The sequence below is a fragment of the Dufourea novaeangliae genome, unplaced genomic scaffold (assembly GCF_001272555.1).
Source record: "Dufourea novaeangliae isolate 0120121106 unplaced genomic scaffold, ASM127255v1 scaffold228, whole genome shotgun sequence".
Classification (NCBI taxonomy): Eukaryota; Metazoa; Arthropoda; class Insecta; order Hymenoptera; family Halictidae; genus Dufourea; species Dufourea novaeangliae.
The window spans coordinates 375630-390023 of record NW_015374150.1 but is presented as its reverse complement, the minus strand read 5'-3'; the positions used below and the strand labels follow the sequence as shown (position 1 = coordinate 390023).

The window sequence follows — 14394 nt, the reverse complement described above, 5'->3', positions numbered from 1 at the left end:
TGCTGGCTGATACCCTCAAAATTTCGCTAAAGCGGCAATATTTCAAATTTTTTAATTTAGTAAAATTAATTAAAATAATAGCTAAAGAACAAATAATGAAAAAAACAGTAAATTTATTATTATTTAAATTTTTACCAATGCTACGAAATGTACATAAAAGATAAATAAACATACAATAAATATAATAAACAAAAATGAAATTACATGAAATATAATAATATGTATGTACCCTCACGAGCAAACTCGGTTTCTGCTAAGGAAAAAAGTTGCGTTGGGAAAGGGCCTCCTACCATGCTCGTACCACGTAATATTTGAAATTATTGAAATTTATGCTGAATAAACATTCGATTTAACATTTGTTTCAGTACCTGAAATAAATTTATGACTCCGCTGGGTTTACTACCTTGTCAATCATTAATAGCTAGTATATTTCTTGGAGGATTTGATGACAGATGTGAGAATATTTTGCTAAACAGCATGTATTTGCTTCTACATAAATTTCGGACATTTACGGTGATATTTCTTACATTAATGCATACAGTAAAACGTTTGATTTTTAATAAAACTTTTATATATAAACAATATAAACTATTATAATATTCTGCATCGCAACGTTCGCGTAAACGATACAAAATACTCAAGTTGCGTTATAACAAATTTTTTACAATAATATGTTTTATAGATTTAAAGACTTAAGCTAACTTTATATTCACAACTAAATATGTTTCGTATTTTCAAATCGATAAAACATCCTTAAAATTATAATCTGAAGAATACCTTACGAATGATGCAATAATGTACAAAGCAGCGTTGTCCTCAATGTTTATAGGATCGACGCAGTTATCAGTTGAACAATACAAATATGAGATTAAGGGTCAATTTCATATAGGCCATAAAACTCATATGTATATGTATGTATATAAGAAGCACTTTAGCTTTCGCCCTGCGGTATTGGTGTAATTTCAAAATAATTTTATAAAAGCTTTTCTACTCGAAATGATACTTAAGCTAACGTTTATTTATAGATAATATATTGAATCATAAATAACTTCCGGTTTGCTTCCTTAAAATTATTTTAGCCTAAGATAATATCGAATTAACATTAATGTATTATTCTCCATTGACATCAATTATCTGTCCTTATTTATTTGGTATTTTATCATGCGTGGATCGTCCGGCTTACTTTCACCAAAAACTGAATTTTTTACACCTGTAATGAAAGTTACCTATGACTCAATTTAATAGATACTGTTGTATAAAATGAACAAATAACTGTCAGTATTTAATTATTTCTAAGAAGAATTAACAAATAAATGTTACTTTGAGCAAAAGGAATTATCACATGGTGATATTTTGAGTCAAGGTTATTAAAAATCTGTCAAGATCAAAATACAAAAGTCCAACAATTTACATATGAACTGCTTTTAAATACTGTATATTATTTTTCCATCACGATTCATCTGTATCATAAATTGAAGGTTCAAATTTCGAACATATGATGTAAACATTAATACATATTAATTATTTATTAATTTCGTTAGGTGCTAACAGTAACTGCATCATCCTGTATAATTATCTATAAGTTGAACATGATACTAGTTATGAAGTACTAATAGAACCCAAGTATGCAGTTCTCGATTTATTGCAGCGGGATGCATACTATATGTATAAAGCAAGCGCTAAAGCAGGTATTTATTTGTACTAAAATAATTCATTATTTTCAAATCTGTTACTATGTATAACATGATATGTCGCAATTAACTTGAACGTTTCAACGCGCGCGATCAATTCCTTCGACGATAGGAAGAATTATCGAAACATGTGCCTGGTTGGAAGGAATAAATATAACTATTTAGAGGAAAACCTCTTTTCCTCGAAGTCACTCCTAAAGAAATCTTTCAAGATTATCTATATTTGTTTTTCCAAATTCATGAACGCATCAAAACTGGTATTATAATCTACATCACATGACATTCGGTACATGAAACGCACATAATGTAGTTTGATATGTTATATGATGATCGAAAATTTTCTTGAATTCAAATATACGAATATAAAAATGGAGATACTGAGAACTGAAGATTAAATACACCGTGCAAGTAGCAGGCACTTAATCGACATCAAATTCCTTTTCTTTCTATGAAATTGGCCCTTACTTACATTTCGAGATTCAATATAAATAAATAACGTGCATATAATTTTCCCTACTATAAACTATCAATAATTGGTTGCTCTAATCAGCACCATATGTTGCGTAAAAAAATATCTTTGTCACCTAGTATTGACGCACTTGATGGCACGATTACTCGAAGAAAAATCATAAATTAATCTTAATATATCTCATCAATAAACTTTTAATTCCTAAGAAATTTCGTAAGGTTGTTTAATAATAAACAGTAAACTTTCGTTTATTCTATACGATAACACAGTAATGTCTCGATAAGTGCGACGAATTCGGGTCCGCTTCGGAACATTCGTGGAAAGATTTTCAGCACCTCATAAATTAGTTTTTTTAGACGAAGCCGAGCCTTTGCTTAGCTTCTGTTTACTCTGGATTGATTTCAGCGAGGGACCCCCCGTCCCCAAAGTGGTGGGAATAATGCCGTTGTTCGTGTTGCATTCATCGAGGAATCACTGTAGCAATTATATTTCATTGAACAAGAAATTTTTTCAAAATGCACAAACCTCGTTTATACCTTTATTACGGTATTTACAAATTGTTATATCCTTCTAATATTAATTATCTTTTGGTATTTTTAAAGATACACACCTTATGCTTCACCAAGAGTTTCTACAACGTTAAAATTCGTTAAAATTCTAAATATTTTTATACCTTTGGCGCAAATAACCCTTGAATGATTTAATTATGTATGCGGATTAAGTATGCATCTTAAAAAAAAATGAACAAACGGAAATTTACTGCGTTACTACATACAATTACGGTAAATATAACCAAATTTCGTTTATTTCTTTAAAGCTAAGATATTTATGTTAAACATGTTACAAATATCGTAACATTTTCAGAAGCCGAATCTCCCAAGAATTTAGCGCGTACTTGTCGTATATAAAAAAAATCTCCTTTCGCAATCTTTGCTAGACACGTAACACATGCTACGTCATCAAGCGCGTGAAGGTACTACACGTCTTCTTAATAAATAAATGTCTCAATTTTTATAAATAAAATACAAAAAAGAACTAAAGATTGTTTACGGAAATGATTTGGTTGATCCAGCCAATGAACGCCGAGACTTTGACATAAACACCAGGAACATCCAATCTTCCACAACCGAAACCCCATGAAACAAGACCAGCCAGCTCGTAAAATCCATCGTCTTGACATACCAAAGGACCTCCTCCGTCACCCTAAATATTATAATGTGACCATTACGATAATATTCTTATAAAAGTACAACTATTTACACAAATAATTAACACATTCTACGCCCAGACCTCTTTGCTAGACATTCTGTTCACGCCACGCGATGCTCACCATCATCGATGGTTATATTAGGTGAGTGCAAAATTTTTGATGGGTTCTACTATAAACCAGTACACTTATAGCGCTTTTAATTATAATTTAATATAGTTTGTTGAAATACACGGGCAAGTCATTCGCTTTAAGAGCTGTTACGCACTGTCGACCACTCGCCGGAGACTTGATCAACTGACGACCAAAAACCAAAATTCTGAACATTTTTTTTACCACCCCGTATATGAGTGACTTTCATAGTAGAATAAGTTTAATATAGTATGTTAAATGATAAAAGTAATGAATAATGTATTAATAATAAGGAAATAAACTATTCAAAAGGTTCACTCAATACGTTACACCCTGTATTTATAGTAATAATATACGTTATTGTTATTATTACAATTATTACCTGACACGCATCGTTGCCTTGTTCACCACCAGCACAAAAGCTGCTTGCTGGTAGAATGAAGATTTTTTCTGTCACTGCGTTCACTTTTCTTATACATTCCGCATCACTCACGATTGGTATTTCAGCTTCACGTACTCGAAGAGGAATGGGGCCAGCTATAAAGATCGTTGTTATTGCCTTCGTTAAATGGATTTACAAAAGTTTTATGAATTGTTAACATGAATTTTGAAGAACGTAATGACAATGACCACTAGCGTGAAACGTTAACAATTAAGCAGCAATAAGTTCAATGATAATAATTTAATGGAATATTCAATATTCACGTTTTCACGACGTTCCTGTTACATAAAGTCTGATAAGAAAAATTAAACAAAATACGTAAAAAAAATAATTGAAAGACAAATTTTGGAAAAAAATATATACATATATATATCCTGCAAAGATTGGAACCATTTCCTATACTCTGTATGATTGGCTTTCAGTTAAATATAACATTTGAAATTCATTCTTCACGTCACTTTAATTGTACAAAATAGTAAAACAAACGTTTAGCATTAAGTGAAATGTTCACCTTCACCCATGTATCCGTAACCGGTGACAGTACATCGCTTGCCAGCTGTATGACTAACTCCCCGCGCAGGTAAACACACAAGACAAACACCGTCCTTAAGCTCCGCTTGTCCATGGAGCTTTAACAGTGCGATATCGTTATCCAGAGTCTGACTGTTATGATTGTGATGAATGTAAGTGGTCGCAACCCGTAAGGTTTGCGCGCCAGGACTCCCATACTTCCGTGTTAGGTCGTGGTCGCCTACCCTCACGTATATCGCGTCTCCGGATCTTACGATGCTGCAAATAACCGTTATCTTAATATCTTTAAAAATACGGGCATCGAGGTGCAGCATATCGAACTTTTAAATTTTTATCAGAATTTTTAAGTTTTATTTTTCTACGGGCAGAGATATTTCAACCCTTTAACGCCCAGACACTTAAATTATTATTTCAGAATTATGAGACTGATATACAGGGTGTTCGCTATAAATTGGACCAGCATTTTTCTCGTAAACAGTAAGTATTTCAAATAAATGGAAGAAGAAGAACTCACAGTATATCTTACTGAGAACACAATAACCTATGTCAATTTTTTATATTTACATTATTGTCCGAGAAACGAATATGACCTTCAGATTTTTAAATGGAATGCTATATGCTTTTTAATGTCATATAAAAGTGTGGGATAAGACGAATTCATCCATAACACAATTACGAGCCACCCCCTAACCACCCCCCTTAATCCGGCACTGGAACCACCCCTTAAAGTTGCTGACACCTGTAGCCGAAGAACTTGTATATTTCAGGATAATGAAACTTACTTTGTAACGCAATGCGCTGCCGTAAGCACCCATTGTGTTCCGATGAGTGCACCGCCGCAGAGATACTGGTTGAGAGAATTAATTAAAGCAACTTGCCAACACCATTCGTTCGCATCTGCGTCCTCGCCCCCAACGACGCGTGCTCCTCGGTCAAAGCTACGTGCTTGGATTGGTCCACGAGAAGTTCCCTTCACACCACATACGTACTTACTGTATACAGGACTTCTCATGGTTGTTGTCATTGTCGTTGTTTCATCTATAACATCGACATTATTTTTCATATTAATTACAGAACAACTTGTACAACAAAATGTATACGAAGGACACGGACCACAAGCTTCAAAGTACTAATTATAAATAACATCAAGAAACAATAAGGAATTGAGGACGATGCAATTATGAATTCGTGCTAGATATTAGGTATCTATTGAAAAATTAACTTGGTTAATATATCGGCACAAAATATGATTATTGTTATTATACACAAAGAAGTATATTCTTTATCGAATGTATTCACTTTCAATTAATTCGTTGATTATATAATATACAACTGTATATTATATAATATACAAACAACAGATATATTATATTATTTCATAACTTACACACTGTTGTCGTCAGTGGTGTTGTATATGGCCTCGACGTAACATACATGGTATCGTTTCTATTACTCAAAACTGGCTCGCTTGAATTTCCACCACTGAACTCTCGGATCAGCGATTTTGGCGCACAACATTGATGCCCGTGTTTCTTGCATTTGAATAAATTTGTCAGTTCAGCGTTTCCTAAAAACACATCAGTAGAAAATCTTTTTTACACGTGGCAATGATTTTTTTCCACTCCTAGCTTCTATTCAATTCTTTCAGAAAAGTATCTCTTTTTTATCGAATGTATTGTATACAGTGACTGGCCTGAACGGAATGATCTGCGTGGGGCGTATGCGTATCGTTCTCGCGAGCGCATGACTCCGGCATAGTCCACGAAGATTTAAAACTGCTACGAACTTTCCGAACAACCCAATAACATTATATACTTTCTAACACTTTGTTTAACATTCTAGGTAAAGGATTAGTATTAAAACTAAGGAAAGATAGATTGAAATAAAAGGTTACTTACTGAAACAAGTGAAAGACAAGTAAGAAACGATGCAAGATCCAGGACATTCTGGGCGAGGATCCGGTGGCAATGAAACCGTAGTGACCGGTGGTCTCGGTGAAGGTTTCGGCCTCGGCCTCGGAGTCTGATACGAAGAAGATGGTGTCACTACGTTTATTCTCTACGTACCAACGTTTAATTTCAGTCCTTTTTTTTTAAACATGGATTGTCCGTTATTTTACTTGCCTCAATTTACTCGTTCCATCGAAACGGTTCTACGGAAATAAAGAAATAGAATCACCTGCGGCGAACTTTTCGTGTCGTCACAACAGATAGATCCAGATTGGCAGGTCGACGTCCTCGGTATTATCACGTTCGGCCGTTCACAGAAAGCAGCCATAATAGTCAACAAACAGAATCCTGGACACGGCTGTAATTTTGGCTGCGGCGACTTCGTGGTTGGTCGAATTGTCGTTGTGGTTTCCTAATTGTTTAATTAGTGGTCAGTGTCTTGACGTTTAAAGGGAATACAAGTATCCTCATTTTACCGTTTTCAAGAACGCGTCGATGATGCAACAGGAACCATCATCGGGGCATTCAGCATCTCCGTCCACCTTGTCGCAAAGAAGCGCGAAAAAACCGCTGACGCATTCACCCTTGCATGGTTTTTTCGCAGTAATCTTTGGCCTCGAAGTGGTCGTTGGCTGTCTCGTCATCGCATCGGTCGTGGCAATTGTGGTGGTGACCACGCTGGCAGAGGTCGACGTGTTTGGTCTCCCAGCCGTGGATACTGAAGAGCCTTTGTGTATCGTACTGACGCCTGTCTTCTCGTCGAACCGACTCGAATTTGTTCGGTCGATCACCAACAATTCCGGCGGAGGAGAATCCCCGAACGTGTCTCTGGACACGCAACATTTGTATCCTGGCTTGCATAGAGTGTCGATTACCAAAACGGCGTCGCAGTAATCTGCGATTCTCTCCGCCATGCAAATCCCGGAACATGTTTTCACTGCGAAATATAGATACGAATTTAATAAATAGTATTATACTATACAATACTACTACGCCGAGAAAAAATCAATTGTTTACTTCCGTTAAAATAATATCGTACAACAAAATATTTCTCGATACCTTTAATTCTTTTTAGCGTACGTAATCATTTACGATTACTTGAATTTATTTGTTTAACCCTCGTGCACCGTTCAATAAATTGTTGCATCGTTATTCCTTGAAGTATACTTGGTCTAAGCTAAAATCGAATTTAATATTTATAACTTTATCATTATACAATGTATGTGCAAGTCATTTTTTCTCAGATCGTTGTAAAATAAGTGAGCCCCTAAGTGATTAATAAATATACTGCTTAAACTAAAAGGTACATACTCGAGGTCTTGTTGACTGTGTCCACCTGGCTATCCTGTAACATAAATAAATCGCACATTCGTTAGATATTAAACAATATTATAAACATCATGGTAATGCCTGAAAACACAACTAATGCGTATGGCATTGTTATAAAGATATTTAAACATTTTTTATATGTAGAAAACAGTATAAGTCACGAATGAGTATTAGCAACGAACATAATTGAGCAGTCACACTAAAAACACCATGGTAAATGGTAGATCAATCATATTAATCGAAGCATTCACCGTTTGAATAGACACTTTTACCAATATAGCACAAAACTTATGTGTATATGTATAGAATTGAAACATTCTATTAAAAAAATAGTCATTATTTACGTTTTCTTAAATCTTTTTTTTCTTTCTTATAAAAATATATGTAAAGACTGAGTTAAAATAATCCGTCAAGTTATTGTCACGAGATATACAATAAAAATTTTGTTTTTTCAATTCTCCAAAATAAAAAGACCCCTTAAATATCAGAAATATTTTCTACAGTGATGCGGCAGCACCATTGTTAAATTATAAAGAATATTTTGCACACTTACAGAGGTAGTTTTTGGCGGGGCCGCTGTCGATGTAGTCGTCGGTGTTGTAGTCGTTGGTGGTGTGGTGACGTTTACAGACGTCATTGCCATCTTAACGGTGGTGAGCATAGTCGATGTTGGACTATCATCTTCGAGGAGGTTTTCAGAGGAAGTACCGGTTCCGTTTATCGGTGCCTCGATGCAACATCGCATGCTAGTAGGGCATTGCACATGCTCGAGAACTTCGTAACATATTAAGGTGGCAAACGCGTGCACACATACCCCTGGACAGTCCGCGCTATTAGCTGTACTCGTTATGGAATCCAATAAACCTGTGAACATATCGGGACTCCGTGTTATCGAAAGAAAATTTAATTTAAATAAACTATAGGTGTCTTATATGATTCGTTCACAAGCCAAAGAAACTAACTCCATTTTTGGAATTTTTTCAAATTTTAGTGCTAAAGTAAGCAACTAGATTTAAAAAATGATACTGTGCACTTCACAGTTTTACTATTGCACAGTTTTAACGTTGATTAATTGTCAACTTATTAAAAATTGTTCCACAAACAGATGTAAATTTGAATTTAATTAATCAATTTATAATAGTTTGGAGTAGTAAAAATGATTACAAATGATAAATAATATCAATTCCGGTGGAAAAAAATGTGTTTTCTTAAAAAAATCTTTGTAACCCATCGTGACTCGAGACACAAATAAACAAAAACAGTTCATTAATAGTATTGGAAAATGTGTAATGGACTAATGTTAATTATAAATTGATTTAAAAGAGAAACAAATGAAAAAATAGAGGAATAAATCCAAGTCATTACTCCACTTAATACTTCATCTTGAATTCTCTGAAATCTGTAAGAAATTAATTTAAATTTGTTTGCAATATTAAATTATTTAATATTAAATAATAATGTTAAACAATGCATCGATTGTATTTAGAAGTTTCAGTGAAATATTACGTGTTCATAAGTACGTGACTCAGAAATGATGATTGCTTGTATTGCAGTCATTCGTGTCGTTTGCACTGCGAAGCTTCTTTCGTTCTCGAGGGTATAGTTTATCTACGACGAATAAAACGTCTATCATAAATTCCCAACATTAACTGTATATCGGGTGCAGGTGCGAAGGTACCGTGAGTCGAGAGAAATTCCTGCATACGTAATCCTACGCTCCACTTATAAAATAAAATGGTCAAGGATGACTAAACTTGATCTTGACAGTCGGCGTGTATCTTAGATAAAAGTTAATGATTCGGTGGCATTGATCCTTTTACAAAAAGTGTTTGCTCTTATTTCATTTACATCTGTAGTTGTTGATACAGTTCACATTTGACAAGTAAAGTACAATTTTCCTTAAGGATTTTCTTGAATGAAAAATCAAATAACAAATGCATTTAAATGGTACTAGCAGTTCTATTTTGTTACTCTTTAAAAAATCTAGGGTCTAGAACCACAATCGAAGCATTTTTTAATTAATTTCTGCTAATGATTCTATGTTTTAATAGATTAGAAATTTGCTGAAAATGATTGAAATTTTTTATCATTAACTTAAAAATATATTTTTTATTAAAAATATTTATTTAACAACAAAATTTCACAAGAAAACTTTATAGACATAAGTTGCCTTTTCCTTTCAACTGCAAATATGCAGAGTACTTATTATGATACGTCAATTCAATTATGTCATTAGCACCTGTTGAAGCGAATGTGTTAAAATATCCGTTTGTTTATTGACTGAAAGGAAAATTTTGTTGTAGAAATTTTGTTCATGTTAACCTTCTCTCAATATTGATATGCAGATCAAAACACATTCGAAAGAAATTACTTTACTATAAATATGGCACGCCTGTTTGAATGTACACGTTGTTATGGTGCAAGGATTACATGGTTACAATTTTAAAAAAAAGTAAACACAAAGCTCGTTTCCGTATAGATAAATAATACATATATATTTATACTAAGGACGATTTGTGCTATGAGCTCAGTCATTTATTTTTTAATGAACTTGTATCGTTATAAGCATTTTGTAAAATGTCTCTGATTAAACAAAATTGTGAAATATCTTCGAACCATAAATAGGTCACATGTACAATCAAATCAAAACTTTCAAAATGAATACAAACTTTTCATTTAAAATTTAGTATACAACAGCGTTAACTATAATTATTATTAAAATAATTTGTCAAGATATATTAAACAGAGTGAATTGAAATATTTCATTCCGTTTTGTTTTCTCATAAAACTAACATAATTAAACCGATTAGGAATGCAAGACTTAGTTTCATGAAGTTCTAGGACAATATAATCGAAAATCATGGAACAAATTCATCAAATCTTAAAAAAATTCGGAGGTTCTTCCTTTTCATGAAATACTGATCGCCTGGGAAAAAATTATATTCCTATCTTTATTGTATCTTTTATTCGTAATTCCAACAGTTTTGTCAAGAGAAACTTCATTCATCTTTGCTTCGTCACAACCATCGCAAGAACACCGATTTGAATGCCCACGTGACTCACTCTCTTTCGATGACCATATTTTCGTACCACAAAACTTCCAGTTGGCTTTAATTTTTGGCACAACCTTTGAATCATACGCTGGAAAGATAGCATTCCGCTGTGCTATTCATCAAGACTTAGATTCTTACAATTAGTGGAGTTTTTTCAACGTTTCCTTAATGAAATTAACATCTACATGCACGTTATATGTATGAATACCTACGATCTAGTAAATACATTAACCACGAATTGATGCATTTATGATTTGCATTAATGATCTGTCATATTGCATTAATGTTTTGATAACATTAATTAAGTATTCACCTTTCTAATTATTTATGCATCATCATAACGCTTCGAGTAATTTATAATGTTAAAATATTTGTGCAGTTATAATATTGTACGACTTTTTGTTGCATTTTTTCAATTGTAATACAATCTATTACGTTAAGAATAAGAAAGATAAAATTCCTTTTACATTATATTCTTTCATGCTATGGAACAACTTTTATAAATCACATTTTTCATTATTGTTAATGCAAGAAGCTTAAATATTTCAAATAAACAAATTCACTTCTCCCAGTTTACAGTTAATAAAATTTGACACAAATTAATTTACTAATACTATTATTGCACACTTACTACCCTACAAAATACGATAAAAACAAATTATACTATACATATTAAACATCAGCAATTTACAACTATCAATAAACAAAGTTCTCCTACACACATTGGTAAGTCAACAATTTTTTACTCATCGGCACATAGCTCTTCTATTTAATCACACAAAAATGGAATCAATTTTTGCCGCCAAGAATTTCAATACGTATCCGATATCTCCTCAATTTATTTAAATTTAAATGTTTATTAAAAAAATTCGGTATTTATTTTAAAAAAATAAGAATGATACTAATTAGTCATTATTCAAAGGACACTCGAGATATCCTGTATTTGTCTTCGTTTGGGGGCATCAATCGTTCGTCAAGCAGGAAAAATCTAAATCTAAAAGGCGGTTCAGTACATTGCTCAAAGTAATACGGGGCAAGTGAAAAAGTTAAACGTTAAATGCTTAAGACTGAAAGCCGATGAAAGTTCGGTAAAAGTGATAAATGCAGCCAGTCCATTTCCGACGTGTGTGTAAACGAACCCGAGGAAATTCGCATGGAGCGTAGCATACAGAGTTCCTAGCCGTGTTCATTTTGGCAGGCATAACGGCCCAAACAAACATAACGGTAGTTAATTAAACAGCTCGACTCCATCGCGTAGCTGTGTTCGGTACTACACGTGCCTCTCCTAACGTAATAGTTTTAGACCGTAGGCCAGTGACAGACGTACCCAAATCTATTCTACATATATTCGTCTGAAATACGTACCATTTAATTTCTATCTAAATGGAAGAAAATTACGTGATTACTATTTATATTAAGTATACCAAAGAGTATCAATAAGTATAATTTAAATACAGTATATCGTCGAGCACTTCTTGCGTGATAAAAACGAACAGGATTTCTGAGAACGGATACTATTGTTAAAGTAGCATAAACTTTTTGTATCCCTAAAAATAAAACTCTTGTCATGATACAGTCGCAATAATCATTTGTCTGATCTTAATGTAAATGCAGTAACCACGATTAAAAAATATCGGTAATTTATAAAATGTATAAAAACGTGTCATATGAATCTGAAAATTTTCTATAATTCGAACTTCTTTTGCCTCACTGAAAATTTCAATGTCGATTTTTTCCTCTCTACGGATTTTTTCGCTCTTTAAATTAATTTGTGTACCTATTTATAATCGAGCATCTAAATACATAGATATAGTATAAATATAGAATTCCACTTTTTACTATTCTTTTTTAATTGGGGGAAAAATGTAGTTGCGTTTATTTCAGAAAAACGGAAAATTTATCTATGATTCGATCAATACAATGGAATTTAAAAATCTTCTATATCGATACATGTTGTTTGTTTAATGAAAGAGAAACCTGTCAATATTTTCTAACCATCTAATGAAGGTAGATGACATGTCACTTTGTTCTAGTAATTATGGACCTGAAAGTCCTCTATTTTAATGAACTTCGACGTAATTCTTTTATTTCTAATTTATCTGATTGGTAAAAGAAACGATTACTATTCAAATGGTATGTGTATCATTGCACAGTTTTCAAGTTCGCCAACGGCCTTCTCACCGGCAGTGGACTCGAGCGTCATCCGCATTGCGTTGTGCGACTCCTAAGTGGGACAGTCGCATCCTTCCAGATACTGCCTACTACCTACTACCTACTACCTGTACAAGCGTACACAGCATACGTTTGCGCACGCGAATTTCTATTTCTCGAAACCTCTTGTGCTACGAACTGATTTTATTTACAGCTAATCCCCATCAACTTCTGTATCTACCGATGCAGTTGTATCATCGCGTCTTTATAGAACTACAATTTATCACAAGTCATGACTACACTTTTGTTAATACTATTTCGTATTCGAGATTTTATTTAAATACTGAATTAAATAACAACTTAAACACTGCTGTCTTATTTCACAAAAATATACTTCTCCGGAAAAAATCATGTAACCGATCAAAACAAATTATTAATAGTAAATGATTTTGTTTATTAGTAACGATGTAGAATCTCTGTCAGGATTATATTAATCATAAAGTACTTTAAATTGAAATAAATTAGAAAAAAAAACCGAAATATACTTCAGTTCAGTCTGATTGACAGTATATGAAATGTAGAAAAATTCAAGTATCTTCGACACCATTCCAACTAATGAATCAAATTTTTCCGAAAGACAGGTAACAAATAAAAAATGTTCAAAGTAACAAGACGGAATTTTGAGGAAAGTAGAAAACATAAAATCTCTACAAGAAAAAAATCGATGGGTAGTAAGATTTAGTAGATCGAAGTAAGACCTTAATGATAATCAGAGACTTATTTACCTGACAAGAAGCTACCAGCCAAAGAATCGTCATCCTGAGCAACAATCGATCCCGTGAGTAGAAGAAAAAGGACGATGCCCCCGGGGACTGTTCGCAGTATCATCTTCAACCTCCCTTGTTCTTTTTCTCTTCTCTGTCTCTCCTCCTTTTGGTTCGATTTCAAGGGGCAGCCGCAAAACAGCCAAGGGAAGACGCACTGTCTCGTTATCCGACTGGTTCGAGCACGTGCGTGTCAAACTACTTTACCGCGAATTCGGCAGCCACGGTATTATGCGAGCCCGCATTGCCTGCTTGGCTTGTTTGACTGACTGACTGACTAACTGGGGAGGTACCGGGGCCCACTTGTGGGTCAGGGTGCGGGTCCCCTCTTTAACGCTTCACAGAAAAAGGAGAGAAAAGAACGAACCCGGAGAAGCAGAGAGAACTACACCGACCGACCTCACTGAGAATCATTCAGAAAGAGAGGGAGGGGTTGTTGGCATGAATATTGGATACCTCGAGAGAACTTGCATCTTTCGGCTATTACTATTACGTTGAATCATAAATAACTTCCGTTCCCCTCTTTCAAACTCATTTCAATGTGACACATTTTACAGTCAATATTATACTATTTCATATCCTCTAGTATTGTTAATAGTTTTTCATTTATTTTTTT

At 33.7% G+C, this 14394-nt stretch overlaps 1 protein-coding gene across 1 annotated transcript; it reads right to left on the bottom strand.

Annotated features, from left to right (window-relative positions):
- Window positions 1-1148: 1148 nt before the first annotated feature.
- Window positions 1149-13842, bottom strand: LOC107191627 (mucin-5AC). Its single transcript, XM_015580713.1, has 12 exons — window positions 13740-13842; window positions 8304-8614; window positions 7733-7766; window positions 6898-7358; window positions 6662-6833; window positions 6371-6517; window positions 5860-6039; window positions 5255-5510; window positions 4453-4730; window positions 3882-4036; window positions 3211-3363; window positions 1149-1210 (listed from the first exon to the last, which is right to left on the bottom strand). The coding sequence occupies exons 1-12, from the start codon at window positions 13840-13842 to the stop codon at window positions 1205-1207; spliced, it is 2256 nt and encodes a 751-aa protein (XP_015436199.1). The 3' UTR covers window positions 1149-1204.
- Window positions 13843-14394: the final 552 nt, after the last annotated feature.